This window comes from Lagopus leucura, unplaced genomic scaffold, assembly GCF_019238085.1.
Source record: "Lagopus leucura isolate 7727_CA_CO unplaced genomic scaffold, USGS_WTPT01 Super-Scaffold_100014, whole genome shotgun sequence".
Lineage (NCBI taxonomy): Eukaryota > Metazoa > Chordata > Aves > Galliformes > Phasianidae > Lagopus > Lagopus leucura.
In genome coordinates, this window is record NW_024962268.1 from 2,847,187 (window position 1) to 2,874,978 (window position 27,792).

Here is a 27,792-nt window from a genome sequence, read left to right on the forward strand (position 1 = left end):
AATTATATTCAGTAAAATTTGTTGGCCAAACCTAGCAGGAGAAAAAAAAAAATTCTCCAGCCAGATCCAACAGCAAAAAGCAGTAGTTAGAGAAGCAGAAAGTTTCCAGAGGCTAAGTAGGAAGGCCAGATGAAAATGTTAACAGAAATAAGCAAAATAAGCCTGGCAGATATACAGAAAATAAGACAAGCCCTGAGAAAATGGACAAAGGAAAAACTTCCCTGAATAGTCCCAAGCAACACTGTTTCCCGAATGTGTTTCTTAGGGACATCAATGAAAAAGCCAAAAGTGGTTTCCTTGCACATTTTTTTTTCCTTTGTGCATTTAAGTTAAACAGCCTAGTACGCTCATCTGACAGGACAATCTGAGAAAGAATGAATTAAATGACCTTGTGAAACTTTCAAGCAAGTACGAAAAAGATGGTACAAAGAAGATACATGTAGGGAGATCATACCCAGAACAACTTAGCCCACTGTGGAAGGAATACAGCTGTAATCTGCATAGCTGTGGCATAAAGTCAACAGAAATCCAGTAATTTAACCTCACACAGAGGATTAAACTCTAATCAGAAAATACTCTGCAATATTTTACAAATCAAGATTTTCAGCCTTCAGTGAAGAGCAGAACATTCCACACAAACTGAGCATGTGGCCATAAATACACAGCTTGAATGCAATCATGTGATGTGAAGAAAGCACAAAGAAGATCAGAATAATAAATCAAAGGACTTGCCTTTGTACATGAAAGATGACAGTGGATACCGTAGACCAAGAGTGGCTTCAGTAAAAGATTCCACAAAGTCTTCTAACATCATGAGCCCCAGGTCTTTCCCACGACACTTCTTTCTTACAAACATTGTGTCCAGCACTGGTAGCTGGTAACAGTGAGTATGGTACGGGCTTAAAGCAGCTCCTGAATTAATAGAAACAAAAAATATCCATAATTATTTCAGTAGATTTTTAGAGTATTTTTAGAGTATCTAGATAAGGACTTAAAGACCTCATTTTACCAGTCACTGCGAACCACATCAAAAGCAAGAGAAAAAACAAACAAGCAGAAAACAAAAATGAAAAACCACAACCCTTTCCTCTAATAAGGAAAGAGAGAGAAGCAGAGAAGCATATGGTTGCCTGTAAGATATACTTGAGACTAACAAATGTGCTTCATTCTAAAAATGAGGACAGATAGTTCTATCAGTCAGATGCCCTCTGGCAAACTTGTCAAGCTCCAATACTCTTTCCTAACCACCTGTATCTAAAGATCTCCACATGGGCTCCTCACTTTGAAAGTACAACATAGAATCAAATGTAGGTGAAATACTGGTAACACCTAGAAAAATTAGCTTTCTTTGCTGACTTGGCTCAAACTAAGTGGCAGAGAATCATAAGTATAGTAAAACAATACCACATGTACAACTATTTCCATTCTAGCCTCAAAGTACTATTTTAACTTTCACCTTGATAAGGTGAAAATAAAGAGCACAGCAATGCAAATATCATTTTGTGACCATCACACAACAGCAATTTTGACATTAAGAAGATCCCAAGACATACACCAATTACACAATGCTTCATTTCTTTAATAAGACAAACAAAAAAAATGTATCAGAGAAAGGTAACAGACAGTCAAAGCTGGTTGTTTTCCTGTGGTTCATGCTGTACCAGAAATGTCAATATGTCAACTCAGACAGTTTAATACAGTATTTGCAAACTGCTAGAAATACAGTATGAATGTCAGATGGAGGAATTAATCTATTTAATCACCAAATGTTATTTCCAAAAAATTCAAAAACATAGTGAAGTCTAAATCAACTAGAAATAAATTCTAATTTTTAGAAAAACAGGAAAAACTACATGGAAATCCATAATATAAATGACATAAACCTGTAGCTGAACTGTAGACTCTGAAGCAATACACATGTAGAAAGAAGAAAATACCTTTCTTACCATCAAGCATAGCTGAATCTCATGTCTGTGAGCAAAGCTTTTATGCTGCAATGCTATAAAACATTTAAGTGATTGTAGAATAGGAAGCCACTTTCAGATAAATGAATTTTCAGGTTTCTTTTTTCTTAACCCAGTATCACATTTCAAACAATCCTAGATGTACGGTCCAAAAGTAAGTACTCTACAAAGAACATAAATCTCTCAAATATACCTCTCAAATATACAAATATTCTATGGCTTTCAATGTATTTTGTAGAACATGAAAAAAAAAAAATTAAAAATTAACTAAGAGCAACTAGCAAGAAATTTTAACTGCAATCTGGCTTTTCTTGACTTCAGGAGAACACCAACTCACTAGACCTGCAAGGCTCCCAAGGCTATTTTTCCAAATAACCTCCTTATCTCCAATCCCCATTTTCCCCTAGATCCCACAGTTCATAAGTGTTTTACCTGCAGGTTTAACAGAATAGAACCCAACAGCCTCTCCTTTTCTCCACATGATCTTAGCATAGTCATCACTGCTGTGACAAAGGAATGGGGTCTCGTTTCTCTCCATTTCATTTTTGCGATAGATAATTCGATTCAGAACATACAGAACTACCCTCTCCCCCACAGAATTCACCTAAAGAAATACAGAATAACATTTCAGAAGAGTGATCAATTCAGGTGATACACAGCAGATTTTTTATTCTTCAAACTTGCCAGCTAACAAATCTGTAAATGGAGTGAAGACAAGCAGTAAGAGCTCCTAGGTTTGAGAGCTTGGATGTACTTCCATGCCATAGCAAGTTAAGTATAAAGCACTACCACAGATCAAGTATCTTTCACAACAAGTCAATCCCAATCCATTGTCAATGTCAGTGTTAATCCCAATCCAGTGGATAAAAGCTGAGAGAAGTACCAGGGTGTGTGTGAGATGGGGAACATTTTAACTGAAAACTGTTGTCGCCACAATAGCATTACAGGCTCAGATTTCCCAGGCTAGCAGGTAACTGAAATCCTGAGGTGGTACGACAAAATACACTGGGCAGCAGGATTTAGCACACTCAATCACTGCTGACACAAGTGGTAGGCAACCGGGTGCAATGCAGTGGAAAAACCAGTTGCAGCATTTTCTGTGGGACAAAACAAGAAACTCAATTCCGTTTTCTCGTCCCGCAGGGTTTCTCTCACAAAAGTGATTTAAATTTACTATTATCCTAACCACAGTAAAGGAAGAACGAACTGTGTTCCCTTCCCAATGCCTGAAGTTTCAGCTATCCCACCTCTAGAGATTCAGCTTTTCTTGTTGCACACCATCCTACACTTATGGAGAACACAAAAAACAGTGCAACATACCAAATTATCTAGAGTAAATCTAATACAAGATCCAAAAACTGCCCAAATTCCACCTGCAGGTAAAAATGAAGTTCCTGGAAAGACAGAGGTTTCCAGTTTCAGGAAAAAAAAATCTGTATAACTATGATACACAAGTCAGTAGTCTTGACAAAGTTCAATGAACAAAAAAAGCAGATACCAAACAACTTGTTTTCCCAAGCCCCATGTGTTGCCTACTGCAAAACACTAGCTCCAATGCTTCTCTATCAAACAGGTTCCTTTCAATATTTTACTTTACCAGTTTCCCAATAAGACTGATATGTATTCCTGTAACACAGTGCACCACAGTAAGATGTTCCAGTATAACCAAATACACTGCATTCTGAAGAGTAAGGAAAAAACATTTCATAGAATCATAGGTGTTGGAAGGGATCTCTGGAGACTATCGAATCCAACACAGGAAAGCATCCAGGTGGGTATTGAATATCTGCAGAGAAAGCGATTTCACAAACTCCACGGGCAGCCTGTTCCAGTGCTCTATCACCCTCAAAGTAAAGAATTTATTTTGCCCATTGCCTCTTTTCAGTGCTCTGCAGCAACAGGACAAGAATCTGATACCATTCGTTTGGGTCCAGTACTTCAGATATTTTTAAAAGTATTTAAAGTCACCTCTCAGTCTTCTCCAGGCTGAATGCATCCAGGTCTCTCAGCCTATCCTCATATGGGAGATCCTTCAGGCTCCTAATCATCTTTGTAGTGCTCCATTGGACTCTTTCTATGTAATTTTTCTTTTTTTAAACTGGAGAGCCCAGAACTGGATATAGTACTCCAGATGCGGTCTTGATAGCACAGAGTAGAGAAAGGAAGTTCACCTCCCTCAACCTACTGGCCACACTCTTTACAACGCATTCCACTTAATGATGTCCTAGCACCACTAACATGGAAATACCCTGCATACGTACTTAATGCACTGAAGTGCTCTGTAAGCACTTTCACTAGAAAATTCTCTTCCCACTAGTGCCTACTCCTTTCTCCCTTGTTTTCTTACGTAAGATAGCTAACTCATTTCTGAATAGAGTAAAAGAGTGTACTATCTCAGACAGTAGTTAGTTGCCATCACATTCCATTATGTTGAAGGATAGAAACAAGTGCTAGGTAAACACCATAGAACTTTACCTGCTGAAGCCCCTCTCTAGAAGAAACAGATGTTCTCAAAATGTCATCAATCGACCACCACTGGTAAGCAAGAAACAGGGCTACAGCTTGAGAGAGTCAACAGGGAAAAAAACGTTAGTGATTCTTATCATTCCAAAAGAAGATATTCATTATAGCTGTCAAACAATCAGGAATACCAGTATAGTAATCAAAGTAAACATCTACTACTTCGCACTAGATTAAATGCAACTTTCACTACCTTAGCACAATATTCCTGGTGTGACGCATCCCCCTCGTCCCCACCCCTTACGCAACTGTCCCATTAAAATCTTGCTTTAAAAGCAAAAGCAGTAAAATTAGATGCAAATTTTGTACACTATAACATACAGAAACTGCTTTTCAGACATAAATGCTGTCCTTCACCACTGTACTCTATTACCTCTTTTCATCACAATCTTGGCCTGCCAAGAGGAGTACAGTGTGTGCCCATACTTTATTTCTGAGTTGTGAATGGTTATAGATACTGAATGGATATAGATACTGTTCTAGAGAGTCACATGAATGTAAGAAGGCCAAATGATTAGCGTTTAGGAAGAGTTTGCTCTACTAGCATTTATGGCACACTTGGATATCATATACCTAGTATTATATGGAGGACTGTAAGGGAGAAAAGGCAAAAAAAACACAAGGAAAAGTGAGGAAAAAAAATATATATTTATATATCAGTGAGATGTTATCTTAGCCAAACTACGTCAGAAACTGAAGGTAAAGACAAATTCACAAATGGTACTGATTAATCACTTCTAATCAAAAGCTTCTAAGTTCATCAGCAAATTAATGGATTTATGAATACTCAACAAATTATTTGGAGAGGTGATGTGTAAATCCAACTAATCAAGAAACACATATTGTACTTTGATTCAGATGAGTATTGTGTTATTATGCTACACATACTGTGTATTCAACAAGTCCAGCCTTACTCTAATTAGCAGGCAAAGTTCAATCACTTGTGTACATGAATTCACAACAACAAGAATAGTATAGGAACAAGTAGGCAGTAAACAACTAATACAGAAGTCGCAAAGTTATAAGCTATGCTAGTGTGGAATGAGCAAGGGGCTGGTTACATGTATTCATCACAGAAAAAGAAACAACACGGATTAGAATCTTAAAATGAAACCTGTGAGAGAGTCCTCTGGTGCAAACAAAGCAAGAACTTTGTGTGTCTGCTCTCCACCATAAAGAGGAACAAAGCCCACAGTTGACAAGCTAATAGGAATCTGAAACAAGAGAGCACAATACTTCAATAGACTCTTACTAATACAACATTAGTAAAATACACAGAGAATGGTTTAGCAAGATTAATGCTGAAAACCAAGTGCTTAATGGCTAATTATAAAAGAGAAGCATCAGATCCCAGCCATCACTTCAGACATTCTTCCTAGAAAGATTACATCACAAAAAGCTCAAACTCAAGTTCTGCAGATTCAGCCACAGTAATTTATACTGTTACAGCTCTTTGCTGATTGCAGCTTACTATGCACAACTGCAGTAAAGGGTCTTTATCTGCTCCAGCTATGTAAGCTCCGAAAGCCAACAGAAGAACAAAGCAGGCAGGTAGGCACAAAAACAATCTGGCACAGCTGAACTGCTGTTTGTTAACATGAGCCCTGATGTACCAAGGTAGAAAGGCTTGATTCAAAAGCATCTTCTTCACTAAAATTGCACACCTTTAGGAATCTCAGGTTTGCCTGCTTGATTTTCCCCTCAGCAACAACATAAGAATGGTCAAATAAATCAATCTTAGGGGAGCTGATACCTTTTTGAAAATGCGTTTTGCTATTTATATTCACGTTTTCAGTATTTTGTTAACAAAGACTAGACAGAAGTTAATGCTGTGTTAAATAGACTTTCTTTTCTAGAAAACAATTTGAAAAGGATTATAATATGCTGTATCACTAACCATGACATTAACACAGACAAATACAGCACCTGCAGAAATACAGGAAAGTACCCAAGACTGCAACTGCAATGGAGCCTTCAGCATTAACCTTTTAATCTTATATAGAATCCTCTCAGCAATCTCATCTTTCATTAAAGCTAGCTACATGCTGCTGTTTTTATTGGTACTACTAGAAATGTTCATCTAAATAGAATCAACATCATTCAAGGGTTAAGTGTTTAAAATACAAAATGACATTGTCAGCCTCTGCCAGAATTCCTAACAACTGCAGTGAACATTTTTCATAAAAAGAAAATAATCACTTCTGAAATCAGTGACATTTATTAATCAACAATTGAATTCTGCAATGAAGATCACTGGAAGAGATGCCACGAAGATCACTGGAAGAGATGCAGACCGAGGCATTTAGTTTCAGTAAATCATGAATCCCTTAACTATGCATATAGATACATTGCCTAGAATCAGTAAATATTAACACCCAGATTTATTGCAATTACAGAATAAAACAAATAGAAATTTAGAAAAAACGATGCTTAAATACTGATATAATTCAACAGTTATAAGACAGGTATTTTTAAGTATTTTAAATCCACAGATGTATCAAGAGAATTAGGACTAAGTTATTTGCTCATTCTTACTTTGCTGTGGTCTGACAGGGATAAGAACTCAGGCTGATTTGGATCCCCGCAACGAAGTTCAGACAAGTAGTCCTCTGCAGAGCTCTCCAAGTCTTCATGAGTGTAGCCATTCAACATATCCACAGGGAATGCCATTATCTTGAAAAAAAAAAAAAAAAAGAAAACCTATCACTGGAGATAGTTTGAGGGAAACAATGCATAGTCTATTACTCATAGCTATGAAAAATTAAAAACTAAGATAGGTATATTCTCCTTGGCTGCTGTCTGAAGAGACTGTTCAAATCAAGCACCGAGCATGACTTAACCTTGGCTATACAGTTTAGTTTTCCAAACAAGTACAGCCTAGGTTAATAAAGACACTGATGTCTTCAAAAACAAACTTAGTTTTGCCTCTTCTTCCTCACCCCTACCCCTCTCCACAGTACTTACGTGTCATTTCAACGGCGCAAAGTATAACCATATCTTTCACATTCAAGCCAGAGGGGAGAAAAGATTCCGGCATGTTAATTAGGATGGTGCCTATTAACATCCAGTCTGTGAAGAGCTCATGAGCCCAAACAGTGCTCAATAAGCGGAAGAGGAAGGCTTCAGTCTGTTGGTATGGGACAAGCAGGCAGAAATGTGACAAGTCCATTCTTTCATTCTGAGGTGTGTCATTCACCTCAAGACTCACTTCTCACCAGGCCTCCTTCACACCCATCACTTCTGACTTGAAATTCAAGACAACAGAATCTAAACATCAGAGAAACTTACCAATATCTTCAACACTTGCTGGCTAGCTTGTGCCAGCCAGCATCTCCCTCCAACACTTCTGTTAGCACCTCCTTTCACATCAGCACTTATGAAAAGTCCTTCCCAACTCTTTGTTATACCCTTCAGTGCAAGTAACTCCAGCTGCAAGCCACATGCCACTCTGCACCTCCTGCAAGAGCAGTGCATGGATGGACGGCCCAGCTGCTATCAGGAGACAGGCCAGAGCCATGGGCAGAGCTGCACAGTTGTCTTCCTCCTAACCTATGTTACTGAAGCCACACAACAACAACACAGCAACAAGTGTCCAGATGGTTTCAAAGTAAGCAGCTCAAAAATAACAAGAGGAAGAAGCAGCTGATTTACTTTGGAGAGCTCGCATTTAATTATCTGAAGAAGTTGATTTGTTATGCAGAACTTCCCTACATAACTGGCCGCCCAGACTGGCTAGCAGCTGGCTATTTCCAGAATATTTCAACTGTGAACAGGATATGCTACAAGCTAGTTAAAAATCAGAGCCCCCCCCAACAGACTAACAGGACATTTCAGGGAGGTGACAAGGTAAGAACTAAAGCACTGACACCACAGGAGCAAGAACTCCTTGAATACTCTTCAAGATCTTGTTGAAGTGATTTCAGATTGAAATGAATGTGAACACCTGAAAAACACTGAATTTTCCTCTTTTAAAGTCTTTCCAGGTCTACACAACTATACACAGACCCACCAGGAGCTCCTTTCATGTTAGAGCTCAAACTCCCTGAACTACAAACTAGCACCAATTCATGGGTTTAATCTCTTCTGGAGGAACCATTCATCAAGCGATCTTCTCAGGGCTAGCAGATACAAACACACCAACAATGTTTTAACACACATTTTAAACTCACAATTTACACCCAGCTGGAAGCCAGGCACCAGCAGCATTCCCCAGGGCTCAATTCCAGGGCCTGTTCCATTCCACATTTCTGTCAGTGATTTGGGTGCAGGAGAGTGCACCCTCAGCAAGTTTGCTGACTGACACTGAACTGGGGTGGGCTTTACTTCACCAGAGGTATGAGGGGCCTTGCAGACAGCTCCCCCACACTAAGTGCATTAACAAAGCACAGCCAGATTGTCAAAAGAGAGAATTCTCCAGCTATACTTCGCATTGGCGCAACCTCATACTTACATTGTATGATAAAAAGGATGTTAATGCATCCATCAAATCAGAGTCCCTGAGGCACTGCTAGAACAACAGACCTCATTCAGAAGTTGTGGCCACTGCACTGGCATACAGTCCCAAGCAGGAACTGTTGAGCTTTGAAGAATATATAATGCTGCATCAGTCTGAGTTAATGTTAGCCTTTCAATATGCCAGATGGATAGGTATGAAATGTGCTTAGGTTAGCCAATACGTTGCTAGAAGATTTTTGTGTGACTCCTCTGCGGGTAGTAAGTCCTGCAGCTGTGAAGCCTCTCATAGCTGCTGCAGAATTAACCATCAAAATGCATTTTGGGAAACTTGAAGCATCCAGGAAGGAACATAGCTGGCAACAGGGCAGGAAGGCACATCCTGTAAGGAGGCTGAGGACACTCGTGCTGCCTAGCCTGGGGAAGAGGAGGCTGAGAGGACCTCAGTGCTCCCTGCAGCTCCATGAGGAGGGGAAGCAGCAGTGGTGCCAGACTCTCCTCCTGGGAACTGACAGTAGACTGGGAATAGCACAGAGCTGACAGGGGAGAATCAGGCTGGGCACTGGGAAACATTTCTGTGCCATGAGAATGGTCAGACATTAGAACAGGCTTCATGGATAAGCGGCTGATTTCTGTGCTTGTCAGTACTCAAGAGACATTGGACAATGCCCTCAGTAATGTGTTTGACCTTCAAGGTAGTTCTGAAGTGGTCGGGCAGCTGGACTCAGTCCTTGGAGGGCCCTTCTAATTGAACTGTTTTATCCTAATTTTCTCAGTCATGGTCAAGTGCCAGAGGCAGTCAGACAGACTTAACTGCCTCACTTTGAAGCCTCTTCCTAGCTTTCAGTTCCTTCCACAGTAAGCTCTGGATCCATTTCACTGACGTTGAACTCCTAACTGGAGTTCCATATCAGAAGCATTGCTCATCTCAGCTGCTCTTCTTACAGATTCCTATACTAGGTACACTTATCTCCCAATTGATGGGTGAGACACTGCAGCTCTGTACATCTTAAATGGCTGATGGTCAGGAAGAGCGAATGAAAGCTTATAATCAAGTCTGTTCATGACAAAACTGCACTAATGGTGCTATTTTGTAACATCAAGAAACAAAGGCAAACAGCTTTCACCAAACACCTAAGAAATTTAGAACCCTTAGTAAGTGTACCATCTTGATAGAGACACATTGCAATAGCTACAGTCTGAACAGGACGTCACGTGAGGTTTGAGACTGTCACTGCTTCCACAGTAGGATGAAGATTTATCACCTGGTTGGCTGCAACAGCACAACACTCCTGCTGCTTTGCTGGAAAAAAATGGAAATTCTCTGTCTGCAGGCAGAAAGAAGAGAAGAATTATTAAAGAAATCATTAAACTGCTTAGATAAACCTAAGAATAACAGATGAGTGAGCAGAGTTTTTGCTTTTATATGACAAAGAAACATTTGAGTTACAAGTTAAAACTGAAAGCCTCTAGGTAAAAATTCCTGAAATGTTTCATAATAAAGTAGTGTGTGTCCAGAAGGAAAAAACATGTAGTTAGAAATTTAGTAATCATCTGAATTATGATCAAGACATCACTTAGAAAATTAAAGCAACAATCATATCTTTGCTTATTAAAAAAAGAGGCCGAAAACTGCTTTCCACTAATTAATAAATTCAATGAATTATTTTGAGAGTAATTTTACGATCTTCCTACTCAGCTGTTTGGATTATTTTCTATTTTTGTATAGTACATTAATTACATCTTCACCCAAAATAACTGTATTAATAACTTTTTCATCCTATATCATTTCAAGAGACAAGAATGTAGGTCAGTTTTCAAGAGTGAACCGTCACAGAGAACTCAACATTCCTGCTTAATAATCACTTACTATTTGCATCATGAAACAGATTAAACATGTAAAGTCACAATTTTTTTTTTTTTTTTTTTGGTATTACTTCTGCCATATGGTTGGTAAGGTCTAAAATATTTCACAACATATCAATTCACTAGATTCCTGAATAAATCATTAACTATATAGTTACAAAACCATACTGAAAGCACTGAAGAACTGGTAAATGATTGCCCCATGCTAATCTACAGAAGATCATACAAAAGTGGTCTAACAATCCGAAATGCAAGCATCTGCATTTTGAAAGGCAAACTAACCTACCAAAAACAAAGTAAATGACTATCAATAGTAATAAACCAAAAAACTCCCCAAATTAAACCACGATTGCATTGTCAGGATCTTTAAAAAAGTACAAGGTACAGATGGGTCCACAAAGACTCTTAAGCAAAGTGTGAAAGAGAAAGAGGAAGGAAAGCTTTTTTGTTTTTCCTGAAAAGAGCATCATGCGTTTTTCTATACTGCAGCAGGAACAGCACAGGTCTCAGCCATGAAGTCCACCATATCCTTTTTTGTTGCTCTAAGCCTCCACGCGTAGCATTACTGTAAAACTGTCAGGTCAAATCCTTATCATATGCTGAGGGATCATGCTCTGCTCATGAGGTGCCACTCCAATTGGCCAGCCAACAATCAGCCTGACTGCACACACACGATGTAGCCTCAAGCAACCAAACTCATCACAACCATTTGTATTAAATAAATACCAGAAAGAAAGAGGAGGATTTTTTTTTCCAAATGAGGCAAGTTATTCTTTTAACGTTAACTGAAAGAAAATAAACCTTAAACTCTTCATAATCATATATTTTCACATAATGGCATTAAAGACTGTACATAATAAGCAAACACAAGCAATATTTGCTTTAATGTGGAATTGTATCACATTTCCTTTTCTCAGCACTACACAAGTTACTACGTGAGAAATGGCACGTCCTTTTTGGGAACATCTGCAGCAACAAAGGATAATAGATCAATTCAACAAACAATAAAACCACATTTAACAGGATGAGTAAAGCACATTCCTGTGCAATTGAGGTAGTTCTTAGCTCACAAAATCTTCATTAGTGTAAGCATTAAGATTGAATTCTTTTTTCTTCTAGATAGAGAGTAAGCAGGTAGCCTTGCAAGCTGATTTAAATGTCAGTTACAGCTGCAGCACCAGTGCCATCTTAGAAGCATATGAAGATGAAGGAAGACAAAGGACAGAGGCTCAGACCACACAGCTTCCAGCCCATATCAGGATTTCAGCAGACTCTGGAAATCAAGAGATGCAGTCATCCCACTCTAGGTCTTCAGTAGTGAATGCCATTATATGACAAAAATAAGAAGCCAAAAAGCTATACTGTTCCTTGCAGCTATTTAACAGAGCACAAATACAGTTTAAAACCTACTTCGTGTGCCTTTGTCTTAGTGGTACTGAAGTCCAAGTGGTCAGGCAGCTAGCCAAGGCTTTAGAGGAATGAGGATAAATTTACAGCTCTGGCAGACTTAATGCAAGTGAAGACATATTACCTGATCTGCATCGACTCCTCACCTAAGAAGTTGTACTAATCAGTACCTCAGAAAGATCAGAGTGAGAATACTTCACCAACACCATGAGATACTCCAATAGAACTTTACTAGAAGTATGCTTGAACGATACAACTTAAAATCAACAATCCACTAGCAAGCTTTCAACATAAAACAAGTGACCACAGATGCATAAAATTAAATTAACTGCTGCATAACTTATCAATCTTCAGACCTGAATTTGTATTTAAAAATGGTAAATTTGTTCTTCTTTAAATTAGAATTTGAAACTAGCACCAGACACATCATGCTGCTCAAGCTATGATCAGCAGAACATTTTTGCTAAACCAGGGCAACTTCTCCAACCACAGCCAATGTACACGTATGCAGTGGGTTCACTCCTGTAACAAAGTTCTGGCCTACTCTGACAGAAAGTGAACTTCAGCGCAGCCTGTTAAAGTACTTAGACAATCAGTAGAGTACTGCATCACAGAACTGCTCAAGGACTCTTGTACACCTCTCATTAACACTGATACAGAAGTCCATCTACATGCTGCACCGGCAGCAGTGTGAGAAGAAACTTAAATTACAAACTAAATCTCCCTGTGCAGCTTCTGTCACTCCAGACAAAAAACAAGACATGGGATTGAGAAAGTCCCGAGTCTACTCCAGCACCAGAGCTGATGATGCACTAAGCTGACAATCCCCTTCTCAATCACAGCAGCATTTCTGTTTTGCTATGTTTCCCATCTTGCTACGTTCAATTGCTAGGTCAGTGAAAGTGGAAGACACGTAAAAGTTGAAATAACAATAAAAAGCGATTAAAAAGAAGTAGCGTATTTAATTTTCCAGCTTATAGTAAAAAAACAAAAAACAAAACACACGATTCCTACCACTAAAATAATAAAAACTGTTTAGTTCTACTATCACACTGTTCTATTAACAAACACATTCCACAGCTGTTTTTTCTTGCTTAGACTATCAGCTGTAACATACACAAAACCTTCCCATCACTTCTGCTTCTTTTTTGTTCCGAATTACTTACTTCAAAGATGAATGGGGAGGTGTTTGTAACGTATTGCGCATTTGGACTTCTCACTCATTTCTATCCCAACAGAGTCTGAAAAGATTAGCTTAAAAGGTTATTCATCCTTTTGTAATATAAAAACCTAAATTTTAAACTCGCGCTAAGGTACTCTCCATACAGATTTAAATATCAATTATCTGTCTTGCTTATTACTAACTCTGTGGTTTGAAATACATAGGGAATGTCTGTACAACAACCAATTTAGGTTACTAACCTAACAGCTTTCAAATTTTATAATTATTTCTAATCCTTAAAACTGTTCGTTTTAATTTGCAGTGTAACAAAGACTGAAGCAAGAAGACAACATTTCAGGAAAGAGATGTTGCTTTTTAAGCAACAGAATATAAGTTAGGATTTCTTGGAAAAAAAAAAAATCTTACAGGCTTGAGGAATTAACAATATGCTACTTGATCCGCCACACTGAACAGACAACTTCAACCCTGCCCACTCAACAGCCACAAATTTGAAGGAAGGCTTTCTTGGATTTTAATTCCAGAAGTTTGCTTTTGTATATTCCTTAAGTATGTTTCCAATCATCATCTGCATCATACTAATAACGCATATAAATATCATTTCCTGCTGCATGGGTTTTGTTCAAATTCTTAGAGAAAACTGTCTTGTCAATTTTAAATACAAGTTCTTGCCAACTCAGATAAATTTGCCCTGGCTTGGAGAGGTTTTTTTTCCTAAGTAGAAGGAAAAATATTTTCATCTACTTCATTTATTTTGATAGGAAACCGCAGTAAACTCTAAATAACAACCTCCCAACGTTACAAAGACCCAACCACCAACAACAAAACCTTATGGAAGCACAGGACAGTGATTTAAAAACTGCTGTCAACATTCATTGAGCACTCTGGATTACTGTGTCAACCACAAAATCCATAATCTGCTGGAAGCAGCTTATGCAGCTCTGGTTTTCTATCACAGAGAAATGAAAGCAGTTCATTTAAATGTAAATACAATCAGTCTTTGCCGTCCATTAATTAGCCACCATAATTTAATTTACTTTCATAGCATAGAACTATGAGATCTACACGAAGGATCTATTCCCCAGTTCTGCTATAAAATGACTTCAGTTGAGGTAAGCAAGAACTATGGCTGAAAGGTTTATTTGTCTGGGTTCATACAGTATCTTGTGGAATTAAATGTTGACTAAGGAAGAAAAAGAGGTCTTTCACATTTATAAGTACTGGCATATGGCCTGTTTTTCCTTTAAAAGAAAGTACAAAGTACATTAATTTCTGTACAATGCAATCTTTTTTTTTTTTAAAAAAAAAAAAACAAAAACATGTCATGAAACATGTAATGAAAATATATATTTAAAAAAAAACAAACAACATGTAATGAAAATATTAAAATCTGGTAGCTACAGAAGACTAAACTGTTGCCAAAATCTACTTCTGCAGAACCAGATAAAAATATATAACAAGTAAAATATATACACAGTAAAATATACAAACAATATTAAGAAGTGCCTTTAATTAAATGAGAGTTTCTCTTACAGTAAACACGACTCCTGAGGTCAGCTTCAAATGAAACATGAAAACAGGAAAAATAGGAAATAATGAAAATAGGACGGGGATCTTACCAGTTGTCAAAAATAACACCACAGGACAGAATTAGGAGACTTGGTTATGCAACTACACTCTAAAACCCACCACAGCTAGGAAAAGTTCTTAAGCAGACGCTTGATTAAGCACCAGACTGACACCGTTGATGTTTTCCTCAAGTGATTAAAATTAGGCATTAGGTTATGTAGCCTATTCAATCAAAGACTAAGTGCTTCAGTATACAAAATACTAACCTGTTATTTACATTCTCCTGAACATTTAATGAGATTATCACTTGGTTTCTTGAAGAGCATTTTATTCAGTACAGAGTCTGCAGAAATTGATACACAAAAGTATTTTTCTGGCACACTTTCCTAACTACGTTCAAATTCTATGTTTGAGTCAACTTCAAAGAGTCACAACCAATAAAGCTGAAGTTTCTTACAGAAATCTTTCATGCATTTCTTTTCCACCTCTCAGATTTGAAATATATACAACCACACACAGAATTAAATCAATTCCAGTTTCGCTTGAAGATCATTAATATCAGTAAGACAGAACAGTGGGGCTAAGCAGGATTTTTACTTCCTAGATCCTCATCTCTTGGACATGCAACTGATCCCATGCTCTCATGTTCAGCACTCATTCTTCTCTGCAGCTTCTTCTCCACAATACAAATCTGCATAGTGTTTTCAAAAAAATAACACCACACAAAATTGCTCACAACCCACCTTTCCAGTCACTCCTCTTTCTCTCTTCCATTCCTCAGCATTTTCAAGTTGCTGTTCTTCAGTTCTCTAGCTCCTCTCTCAGCTCTGATTTTATGTCTGCACTTTATACAACACAGCTTCTGTTTTTAAAGAACAGCCTTCCTACAGCTCATCACTTGTAAACCAACAGCCTGCCTTCCTCTGGGAGGCAGCCAGCTGCACTGATCTTGCACTGCTCACCTCTCACGTCCCTCGGCACTCCTCCTGCTTCTCCAGGTACCTCTTTCAAAAGATGTGCCTCTGTATATTAAGTGAAAAATCCTCCTTCTCTGTATTTTTTTCAGTTCTATTTGCCTCTTACTATCAGAAGATAACCTCCTACTCCCATGTTGTGCCCACGTATCTTGCTAACTTGTCATATTCTAACATCCCTCCATTTTTTGAAGTGCCATCCAAAATTCATGAAGAAAACACTCAAAATCTAATGAGGTGTTGAAAAGCCAACATTCCTCTATTCCTCATGATATATACCAGGTGACTTTATAAATCAACTGTGTGCTCTCAGGGTTCAAGTTCTACCTTTAAACAGTAAAGATACAATACACAGGCATACATGTTCAATCTCTTCCAAGAACTCCCTGATACATGCCAATTTCCTTGCATGCGCGACTGCATCTAAGGTGGTCTAAGACCACCTGCTTCACCCCCTCAATTTCTCCTTCAGCTTCATCACAGAGACTTTTGGCCAACCTTCAGCTGGTTTTCCCCAATTTATCATATTTCCATTGCTTGTTATGTCACAATGAGCAACTTTCTATCTTGATGCACTATAACCCAAAACAATGTATGTGAAATCCAAGGAAAAAGTCCTTGCACCTGGGCATGCAATGATAAAAATAGTCTACTGTGACTCCAGTATTCCTGAAAAGCAGGACAAAAACAAAGCTGCCCGCACACCAAGCAAAGCTAAACTGGAAAGTTTTAGAACTAGCACTCACTGATGCCTTTTGCTAAACTAAAACACTGGTCCTTAAACTAGTATACTAATCCCTATTGCTAAACCAGCCCTTCTGATATTGGCTATATCATATACAGAGATGAGATCAATGAAGCAAAAACTCTTCTCTTGATCACACTTAGAACAAACACCAAATACAATTAGACAGCTGATGGGCTTCTAAACCCAACATAACTAATCTAGTGGTGAGAATGGTACTGCAGAAACACTATGTATGCATTTGTTTTTATTTTGAAAACTTTGAGTTGTGTTGTCCTCTTCTCTGTCCCAGATGCAGGGGCAGTTGACAAAGCCATGTAGATTAGGTCAGCCTCATGTTATTCAGTCTGAGTTACTGCTCATCAGCTAAACAACAGCAACTCTCCCTATAGGTGCTTTGAGAATATTCCAGATGAAAACTCAAACGTGACGGTGACTGTAGCTATGTTCATCAACTCCTCCATAACAGAGGAAGAATTAAAACTGCCTGAGCAACTACTATGCCATAAAGTCTAAAGATGCTGTCACTTTCAGCAGAAAAAGCCACAGGAAACGCAAATGGTAAGTGGTATTCCACCTCCTGCCTTTTTTTTTTTTTTTTTAATTGTATGTGAGTTTTTTTAATTGTATGCGAGTAGAACAGAGCTTCCCTCTCCCAACCCATTTTAAAAGTCATTTGGAAGAAGAGTGCTATAACTGAGAGAGCAGTATTTACCTTGTTTTTCTTGTGTGATCCAAATGAAAATACAGTAGAAAAGGGTCAGTAAAAACATGGGAATGTCCCACAATTCCAGGATGTGAGACAGGTAAATCTGATACAAACGGCTGTAACTACAGGTTCTTATCAGTCAACCCTATAACTTTCTCACAGATCAAGGTGGAATTGAGGCTTTTCATAGTTTGAGTATACAGTCACATGGCCCATTTACTATAAAATTGAGGACCATAATTCTGGAAATTGGCACTGCAGTAAGTACAACACATTTGGAACACTAAGAACTTACACCTTAATTTACCTTAAGACCTTTGATTTACTCTATTTCCAGACAGGAAATAAGCAGATATCTCTAACCATTATTACTACTACCTTCAGAAGGTGACAGACAGCTAAAAAATATGGTGTTGGATAAGAATTAATTCTGAAATTCACCTGCTTCTACAGCAGCCAGTGCTTTCAGCTGTACGTAGATGTTTGCCTTGTCAATGCAGAACAAAATAATTAACTTCACTTACTAAAATCACATGGGATTAAAGAAAACCAGAAGACAAAGACGACTAGAAAGACAAAGTAAATAAAGCTATTTCAGAGAAAGATAGCATGAAATTCAGGTGACATGAACATTACAGACATTAAGAATAACATTTAAAGCTAGTAATCAGGACTTTCAGCCACAGACATGCCAAGAAGTCATTTCTGAATGTCAGGTTGATGCCAGTCATTTTATGAAGAGATATGTCAAGTTACCATCACAGGCCATGGACAATATGCTAGCAAATACAATAATGGCAGGTATAAGCACTTTCATATAACCCTGGAAAAGAGAACCCATGCTTCATCACCTGTACAAAGACGACACAGATAGACTATCCCAACTCGAAACCAGCTCACAGCTGGATTTGTTGGTATGTTTGCTTTCATTGTACCTTCAAACATCTTCAAAAGGATGGAAAAATGGCATATACAAATTAAAAATAGAAGTAAACTTTGTCCTCTGAAAAAGAATCATTCAAAAAACAAACACAAATTAATATTATTGTGATTAAGAAGCTAGCAAACAGTCAGACATCATCCAAGCTGTTCCAGCTAGAAGTAAAAATGAGTAAGGTGCAGTATTTCTTGTTTATGTAAAAGTCCTACTTCCAGAATAAAGGAAAACTAGAACATCAAAAGAGTATTATTCCACTGCTCAAAACTCTCAGGAATCTGTTTAGACATCAGCTCTTCTCTAAGCCTTCCAATGGGCCCAAACAAATGATCAGCAGCTCAGGGCACAGTCTTACCCACTTCTCCCTACTGTCCATACCTATTGCTATCAAGACCAATATTTAGCAAACTCCTCACCACATAGTTCAAATTCCTACGCATTTGTTTGCCTTTGCTTCCAGCAGTCTCATACCTGCAGCTGGTTCATTTTGATTCCTCACAACTGCCTCTGTATAACCATTCCTGAATCAGTTCAGCCTGGTACAGCTGTAATATCAAATATTTGTTAACATGAATTCACTAGCTACTGGTGAACAAGTTACTACAAGACTGAAGGTCTACATCTGAGAATGTCAGCAAGGATGTCTGTAATACAGAAAGGAATGCACACAGCCTCCTCCCTCGTGCCATCCTGTCCTTATCTCCATCATCAACCGTTCTTCCATCAAACATACTTCCAAGAACATAACATGCTCCCGGGAACATACCGCATTTCCCATTTCTCACAATAATATGTGCCACATTACTAAGTCATACCTCTCAGTACTAAAGCTATCCTGTTCTGGATGCACTTGAATTTTTGAAAGAATGACTTAGGCTTTTATCTGCAAATCAAAACTAGTAACTGTTTCTCCGCTAGAGACACAGATACTACCTCTTTTTATAGCTCAGGTGCATTATGAACACAGATAAGTTAATCATCACTAAGCAGCCTGCACTGCAGTGCAATAACATTTCTGCTGTTACTGGTTTTCCTGACAACCCCAGCAATTTAATTATTATCCATCCACAAATCATTTAAGCTTGCTGGAACAAATTTTGATGGTTAATTCTGCAGCAGCTATGAGAAAGGCTTCACAGCTGCAGGACTTACTACCCGCAGAGGAGTCACACAAAAATCTTCTAGCAACGTATTGGCTAACCTAAGCACATTTCATACCTATCCATCTGGCATACTGAAAGGATAACATTAACTCAGGCTGATGCAGTGTTATATATTCTTCAAAGTACATCAACAGTCCCTGCTTGGGACTGGCCAATGCAGTGCCCACACATTCTGAATAAGGTCTGTTGTTCTACCAGTGCCCCAGGGACTCTGACTTGATGGACACTGCATCCTTCCTGATTATTCTTCCTCTACAGCGATTCCACAGAATTAAGAAGCTTTTTAACTATCCTTACATGTTTTGATGAAGCCTACAAGGAAGAGTAACTGAATCATCTCAGCCCCTAAAGGACATCTAACCGTAAGGAGAAGGGTGAGGCACTGACAACATGTATATCCCCTAATCTACAGTGATAACAAGAAAATCACGATACATTATTTTACTATGAAAATCAAATACAGGACCAAGAGAAAAAATTAAAAACCTAAATGCTACTCTGAATAGCTGCACAACAACAGTTTACTACACAATTCAGAAAAAAATCTGATCTTTTTAGATTTGCAACTCAAGGAATTGATTAAATACATGGAGATATATCATGTAGATACATCATTTAGAACACAGGACTTTCCAGTTAACTTTGAAAAAACAAAAGAGATATGTTAGCTCTGATAATTCTTATTAAGTTTTAGTGAAATTTTAGGGAAGTTTTGAAAACTTGCTACTTTTTTTGAGGAAAAAGTTTTACATATTTTAGGAGCAATTTCAAAGAGTTCTCAAAATCTCAGGCTCACTGAACACCACCTAAATTTATACTGACTAAATAAATACAAGCTGTCACATTCCATTGACTTAGCTACCTGCTTTCCCCTCACCAAAAAAAAAAAAAAAAAAAAAAAAGCCAGCAGTAGCAAAAAAGAACAAAAAACAAACACAAATATCTGTCAGGATGACAGCTTACAGCTCTCAAGGCAACACATACTTTTTTTAAAAAATGCAGTAGAGAAAACAATATTAAAGCAGGCTTTTGCACTCAGGATTGCTTAGTCTATACAGGAAGCACTAGAAACAGAAGCTTGGGAGGAAAGTTGAAGTTTATTAAATTTAATTTAAAAAAAGTACCCAGTATTCATTGAATGGTACAATTTAGAGATATTGATAAGCCTTGTACCTAAGAACATACGTAAAGGGCTGTTCTACTCTGATGAGCTTTTCTACTGCTACAGAATTTCATATAAACATTTATTTTCTCGCATTTAAAATAAGAAACAAAAACACTATTGAACATCAACCTAAAGAACTCCAACTACCTTGTACTGGTTAAGATTCTGATCTCTAATAGCTACTTATTACAACTATTTAAACTGGTTTGCATGAAAAAGATGTCTGCGCAAGTAATGAAGGTAAAGCTTCCCTTTTAAGTTGTGTCACCTTAGCAAAACTAGTAGACACTTAAATAAAATGTTTAATTAATGAAGAGACATTACACTGATGTGCACATGAATGAAATTAGGAATATTTTCTTACAAATCATTTGTCTGAGTACTGCCCCACTGTAAAGGAGTGATGAAACACACAATGAAACACTCCAAAAATGTGGTACTGTGTTTCCTGACATGCACTGCTGTAGAGATCTCAATGAAAAAAATACAGTAGCATCCATCTTTCACATCAGTAACACTGACACTGAAACATTCACTTCCAAACGTGGCAGATGCTAACTAATACCAGGTTGGAGAAAGAAGGATAGGAAAGCAACTGAAATACAGATCTCAGTATCCCAACAGACTTTTTGTTTGTAAAATGGTGTTGAAATAAGAGGTAGAACACCTGAACTTAAAATGTGCAAGCTTAAACCTCACACAGAAAAGCACAGACAGAACATAGGTCAGAGGACAGAGAGAAATAGGTGCCCCAATGAAACACTTGCTTATTGATCATTCTTAAGACAAGAAGTGAGAAATTATCAATGTTAAGTCTGTCACATTTCAATTGAAGTGCTGGTGTGTTTAAGGAATCAGACAGAAGATGCATGAAGTTCCCATAGAGAAGAGTTTGAAGGAGAGGAGTGACCACAGTCACTCATCTGCAGCAGCCTCCTGCAGGACTTCCAGCAGCAACACAGCACCAAATTTATTACCCTGAGCATTATGACACTATGCTAACTCTTCTTAAAAACTGTCATGTTACACACAAGAACAGGTCCAATAATGCTGCCCAGTACCCACAAATAATCATAACAAGCAGAAAAAAATTCTTTTTCTCACTTGTGCACACATACACACACACACAATAGGATGAGATGGAATGTCTTCACATTGCACCAGGGGACGTTCAGGTTGGTTACTGGGAAACATTTCTGCCCAGAAAGAACACCACAGGCTGCCTAGGGAAATGGTGGAGTCATTGACCCTGGAGGTGTTCAAGAAGCATGGAGATGTGGCACTGAGGGATGTGGGTAGTAGGTACAGTGGGGATGTGCTAGTGGTTAGACAAGGTGATCTTAGTGGTCTTTCCCAACCTCAATGATTCCATGAATGTGGAACCACGCATCACTGGACTCTAACTCCAAATGACAGGCAGGCGTTTTGAATTACTCATTTTTAATAACACAAACAACACAGCCGATGGCACCCAAAGATGACTCTCAATTTGTTCTCTAACTAGAACATCAGCTCAGATATAAAACCAGAGGGTTGATGCATTTTGTTTTCCATTAACGGACATAAAACCCAGTGCTCTAACCCAAGCTCCCAGAATAACCCACTTTCTCAGGCCAGATTTAACCCTCCATAAATAGGATGGCAGTGCTATACCAAACATCTTGGGCAGGATGCTTCCCCTTGTTTTACAATGGAAGAATTGACTCTACCTTAAAATAAAATGCTTAACCCTACATATCACGTGTATGAAAAGGGAAGGGAGAGCATGCATGTGCACCCAGGTTGGATGTGGCTCTGGGCAGCCTGGTCTGATGGTTGGTGACCTTGCACATAGCAGGGGAGTTGGAACTAGATGATTATTGTGGTCCTTTTCAACCCGGGCCATTCTACAAGTCTATCCCCATACACAATTCACACAGACACAGCCATCTTTGTGGAAGGCATCTGTTGTAACACAGTCATTTTTACATCCAAACACACGCACGCAACGTACTCGCAGACAGCAGAGCTCACATACATACGTGCGTAAATATGCAAACAGCAGCGGTACAATAGCCGCCTTCCACAAAAGATGGCTGGCTCTACACCACGCAGACCGGCCCGGGCCAGAAGAAATGGTGCCGCTTCCCTCAAAACTCGCCCAGAACTTGGCAGCGGGCGGCTCGCCCTTTGCGGGGCTCAGCCCGGCCGAGACGAGGGGCATCCGGTCCGAACGAAGGGAGAGCCCGGCGCAGCCACCCCCGCCCCCATCCCGGGCCTCAGCCCCCCCACCACGGTCCTGGAAGGCGGCCGGGTCCGGGCGCTGCCCGCCGGGGGCGGCGGACACCTGGAGCCTGGACACCTCCGCGGCCCGCCCACCTGCCGCCGGCGGGCTGCACTCCCCGCAGGGCAGGGCACGGCGGGGCGCGGGCAGGGCCGGGCCTGTCTCGCTCACCTCCCCGGCCTCCGAGCGCGTCCACCCACCCTCCGGGCAGGCCCGCACGCCGCGGGGGGCTCCGGCAGGTCGGCCGTTCAGGAGCAGCCTCACCTCAGCCCCGGGCGGCCTCCCGCGGGGCAGGAGGAGAGAGGAGAACGCGGCTGAGGGATGAGCGGGGACGACGGCTCCCCGGCAGCGCTAGCGGGCTCACCTCCTGCGTGCCCGGCTCCTGATGCCCGGCGCCTGATATCATCCCTCCGCCGCTCCCCGCCCCTCGTCGTGACGCACTCCCGCTGCTACGCCCCGAGGCGCTGATGGCCCCACCATGGCGGCTTCCGACGTACCTGCTCCGTTCCCCGGCCGCCGCCTCCGCGGGGACTCGGCGCACAAAGGAGGCTGGCGCCGCCCCGGGGTGGAAGCGAGGAGGCCGCGCGTGTGTTGGCTCGTGGGGGTCCGGGGTCCGGGATCGGGGGGAGCGCGGGGCGAAGAGCGGCGAAATCGCGCGGTTCGTCGCGTCAGTGGGCACTGCGAGCGCGGAAGGTGGCTCCTGCAGCCCGTGCGAGTGGACCGAGGTCTGTGCTACTTGGTTTTCTCCCTCCTGGTTTGTAGTGGTTGTATTTTGCTCTTCCCGGTCGAACAAAGGCAGAAAAAAATTTTACACAGTGTGACTGTTTTGCGATGATGTAGCATAAATAATAGCATAAGACACAAGATGACAAAGTAATCTCACATCCTTTTTTTTTTCTTTTTTTTTTTTTTTTCTTTCAAGATAAATTAAAATTCCTACCGTCCTGGATGGAAAATTCTTAGTCTTCATCCATCTCTTAGCATGTTCATTTGGTAGATAGTGTAATACTGCAAAAGGAAACCTTAACAGTACATGATGTAATAAAATATTTTCCTCCTTACTTGCTTAAGATACGGATGTGCTATTACAAATCTTCTGAGAAGAGAAAGAAGATGTCTTGCAATAAAAAATTGCCCTCACACGTCACCTTCACCAATGTTTAGAAATAGATCTGCATTTTGTTTATTTTTTATTGTTATTATTTCTTTCCTCTTTCATGTCTCTGTGCAAAATGCCCACATTCTTCTTTCTCTCTAATCTAACTTACAGTGTGGGGCTTAAAGAACAGCTGACAGAAGATGCCACTGCTTTTTCATGTACTCATATAACTCTAACTGTGTGTGTATCCATTTCTCCTATATCATGGTATTTTTGCATGCTGGACCTTCTAAAAGGACTGCTGACACTACTGGCATGTACTATGTTCAGTGGGGAATCTCACAGATTACGTTCAGTGGAATTGAAGTGATGGGCATTTTGGGTTGCCATGGTTGTTTACACAGTAAAATTGTGTCCCATCACAGCCATTAGTTGCACACAGGAAAAGGATGTGGTCCCAGAAATAAATATTTTCGTAAAACCTTTGCATTAAGGAGATAAAGTACAGGTGGGAGATCTGGCATCTTACCCTGTAATTTCACATTTTCTTTCCCCAGTCTCATAGAACAACTGATGCTTTCTAAGAAATGTCATGTTGCAAGGAACCTTAATGAATTGCCTAGCCCATCTTGCAGTGAGGCAAGACCAAGGCTGGGAGACATTCGTCTTAAGTTGTTGATTGTGGCAACAAGGCGTGAAGTCAGATGTGAATGATTGAAATCTTTTATTACAGGTTCTCACATAACTCATATACATTCACAAGTTTCCTTTTCTAGCTTTCCCATCCACCCTTAGAACTTTCCCATCCTCTTTCCCATGTCAACAAAGTATTCCACAAACACTCCTTAACTGTGCATACAGGCGCTTATCCAGTAAGAGCCATGGGCCATTTCTTCTGCTTTTCCTTTCTTCTAGAGATATCCTTAGTTCTCAGCCTTCTCAGTTTTCTCATACTTCATCTTGCTCCACAGCGTCTGCTCTGAATATTCTCTCTTGTATTCCCACACTGCACTTTTTGATCTCCACTTTTTAATCTCCACTGAATGAGATGCCCTTAGCCTGCCTAGGTAGACTGCTAGGTTTAGCGACTTTCCAATTAAAAAAAAAAAAAGTGACTAGTTGTTGTGGTGCTGTATTTGTGAATATCATATGCTATATGACCTAACAGAAGCTTTGCAGGGTCATGTGATGCAGTCGAAATGTACTTGTTAGCAGAAGTTACAGCGAGTGATCCTCGCATTGATCACTAGAGAAAATCAAGAATCTAACAGCCAAACACTGGGGGGTTCCGGTGAAAGAGTTTGGCATGTAAAGGACTGGTGGCAGATGTCACTGGGGGAAGTTTGGTGATTGCAAGCGTGTCAGAGTGCAACGGTAGGCCAGCAAGATTCAGCAGCCAAGAAGGACTTATTAGTTCATCACTAATGAATCAGCCTAACCCATGTGGAAAAAAGGACAATCTTTTTGCAACACTTACGTAACAAGACCCAAGCAAAACAAACCAAGCATGCATAACGTGTAAAATCACAGCCAGTGACCATCTTACTGTATTTCTCTTTTTACTTCCAGGAAGGGGAAACCTTAAAAGTAGGGATGTTATGAAAATATATGTAGAGGAAAAAAAGATGGAAAGGAAGAAATGAAATGTGCATCTCATAATTCCTTTTATTGACGAAGTCTTTAAGAGCACTTAAAACAGCTCTATCCAGTGCATCTTCCTTCCAGCTTCCTCCTCTTTAGCTTACCCCATCAGTCTCCACATGAGGGACAAATATAGCCTTGACATCCTTTGCAGGGCCACGTTCACTCCAGTAAGTGATGTCATCTCAGCATCTCAGTTTGTAAGTTACTTGATTTATCCAAATGACTCACAAAATCACAGAATCACAGAATTGTAGGGGTTGGAAGGGACCTCCAGAGATCATCGAGTCCAACCCCCCTGCCAAAGCAGGTTCCCTACAGCAGGTCACACAGGCAGGCATCCAGGCAGGTCTTGAACATCTCCAGAGAAGGAGACTCCACCACCTCCCTGGGCAGCCTGTTCCAGTGCTCCGTCACCTCACTGTAAAGAAGTTCTTGCGCATGTTTGTGCAGAACTTCCTATGCTGCAGTTTCCGGCCATTTCCCCTTGTCCTGTCTCCACTCACCACTGAAAAGAGTCCATCCTCGCCATTCTGCCCCCCACACCTTAGATATTTATAGACCTGGATCAGGTCCCCTCTCAGTCTTCTTTTCTCAAGACTGAACAGACCCAGTTCACTCAGCCTTTCCTCATAAACAAACTCATTAACAAACTTTTGTGTTTCAAAATCTTGTAATAATTTTTTTTCTTCTTTTTATATTCTGGTATGATTGGTAGAAATGTAGAAATGTCCATTTCTGGTCAGCTTAGTCCACTTGCAAAAGGATTTTTCCGTATCATAAGAAGTTTCATTATCCAACAGTATGTAGCAGAATTTACATGTCCTAAGTGAACATCTCTATTTCAGTTTCTAATTTCACAGCCTGAAATCTCCCTTATTCCTCCAAGTAGCATAGGAGTTCTGTTTTCCCACTCAGAATTTAATGTGCCCAGAACCTATTCACTGAAACATTCCAAAGAAATAACTCTGTTTTCTGGTAGGAAACATTTTAGTGTGGTTACAGTAAGTTTTACAAGATGATGAAGATTTTCTTGGATCAATTCAAGGTTATTTCATAAGTTTTGCTTATCTGCATCTTCCATATCTTGATAAAATCTCCATACTTCTCAAGTACAGAATGGGCATCAATAGACAAACCATAGGGGCTGCAGATGAACCAAGTAGAGATCTTTCTCCTGTAAAAAGCAGGAAGATAAGAATGAATCTGCATAATCCTTCAGTAATATTGTTTTGAGGAGTCATAACACATAGCTGTTTACCTTTTTTAGCTCATACAGGTAGAACTGGATTGTAAGCCATACATAGACCTCCTCTTGCACCATGCAGATATTGCAGTCAGAGATGTGTTGTCCACACAGGTAGACATACCAGTGCGCACAGTGTGCAGCCTTTAACCATGTCAGCTCTACTATTGATTACAAAAAGTCATTAGTAGCACAGAGAATTGTCAGTGTGTTTGGAAACACCAAGGGGAAAATTTAGGTTTAGAAGGAGCTCTAGATCACAGAGCAACCCAAGAGAGAACAATTCACAAAGATGAAAAGCAACTCCACACAGTTCTAAAACTGCCTAAATCTTCTTGCTCAAATATGTAATTGTTCACTGTTTAACCCTCCACATTCACCAGTACTGCCTGCAATCAGTTGTCTGACTTCTGCAGGATGCATTTCTCCTGCTCCCGTTTCCCTGTACAATGCCCTTATTATGTAGTTAATTAGAAACCTGGCCCTGTGGCCTCTGTCCTCTTGCTGGCCCCATGACTTACTACTCCTGCTGGTCTCAAGGCTTGCAGCCCTTCACAACTTTACTGACATGAGATGAAACATTGCAGCAACCCATTCACTCTGTGCAGAAAAACTCAGCCATGTGTTGACTAGCTGCAGACTTTGAGCATTAGGTAGGGTCTTTACAGGGCGCACATGGGAAGAAGGAGGGGAAAGACACAGATGACAGAGTTTTCAGATAAATTACGCTACATTTGCAAGACATTTCTTAAATAGGGAAGAACAGAAAAAGCCATCAAGCTGGATTTATTTTATCTTAGTGTATATTCTGTTGTAACAAGAACAAGGTAGTGCAAAGAAATTCATAGTGTTAGTTTACATTTTTAATTCACCAATCAAAGCTGTCAATGAG

The 27,792-nt window shown here is 39.8% G+C and overlaps 1 protein-coding gene across 1 annotated transcript in view; it reads right to left on the reverse strand.

The window, feature by feature from the left end:
* Positions 1–23,247, reverse strand: part of FAM169A (family with sequence similarity 169 member A) — a 32,956-nt gene extending 9,709 nt beyond the window's left edge. The window contains exons 1-6 of the mRNA XM_042875309.1: positions 23,179–23,247; positions 7,020–7,157; positions 5,599–5,698; positions 4,440–4,525; positions 2,397–2,568; positions 733–912 (exon numbers count right to left, since the gene is read on the reverse strand). Coding sequence (XP_042731243.1) covers positions 733–912; positions 2,397–2,568; positions 4,440–4,525; positions 5,599–5,698; positions 7,020–7,154 — 673 coding nt within the window. The 5' untranslated portion in view covers positions 7,155–7,157; positions 23,179–23,247. The remainder of the gene's footprint in view (positions 1–732; positions 913–2,396; positions 2,569–4,439; positions 4,526–5,598; positions 5,699–7,019; positions 7,158–23,178) is intronic.
* Between the last annotated feature and the right edge of the window lie 4,545 nt (positions 23,248–27,792).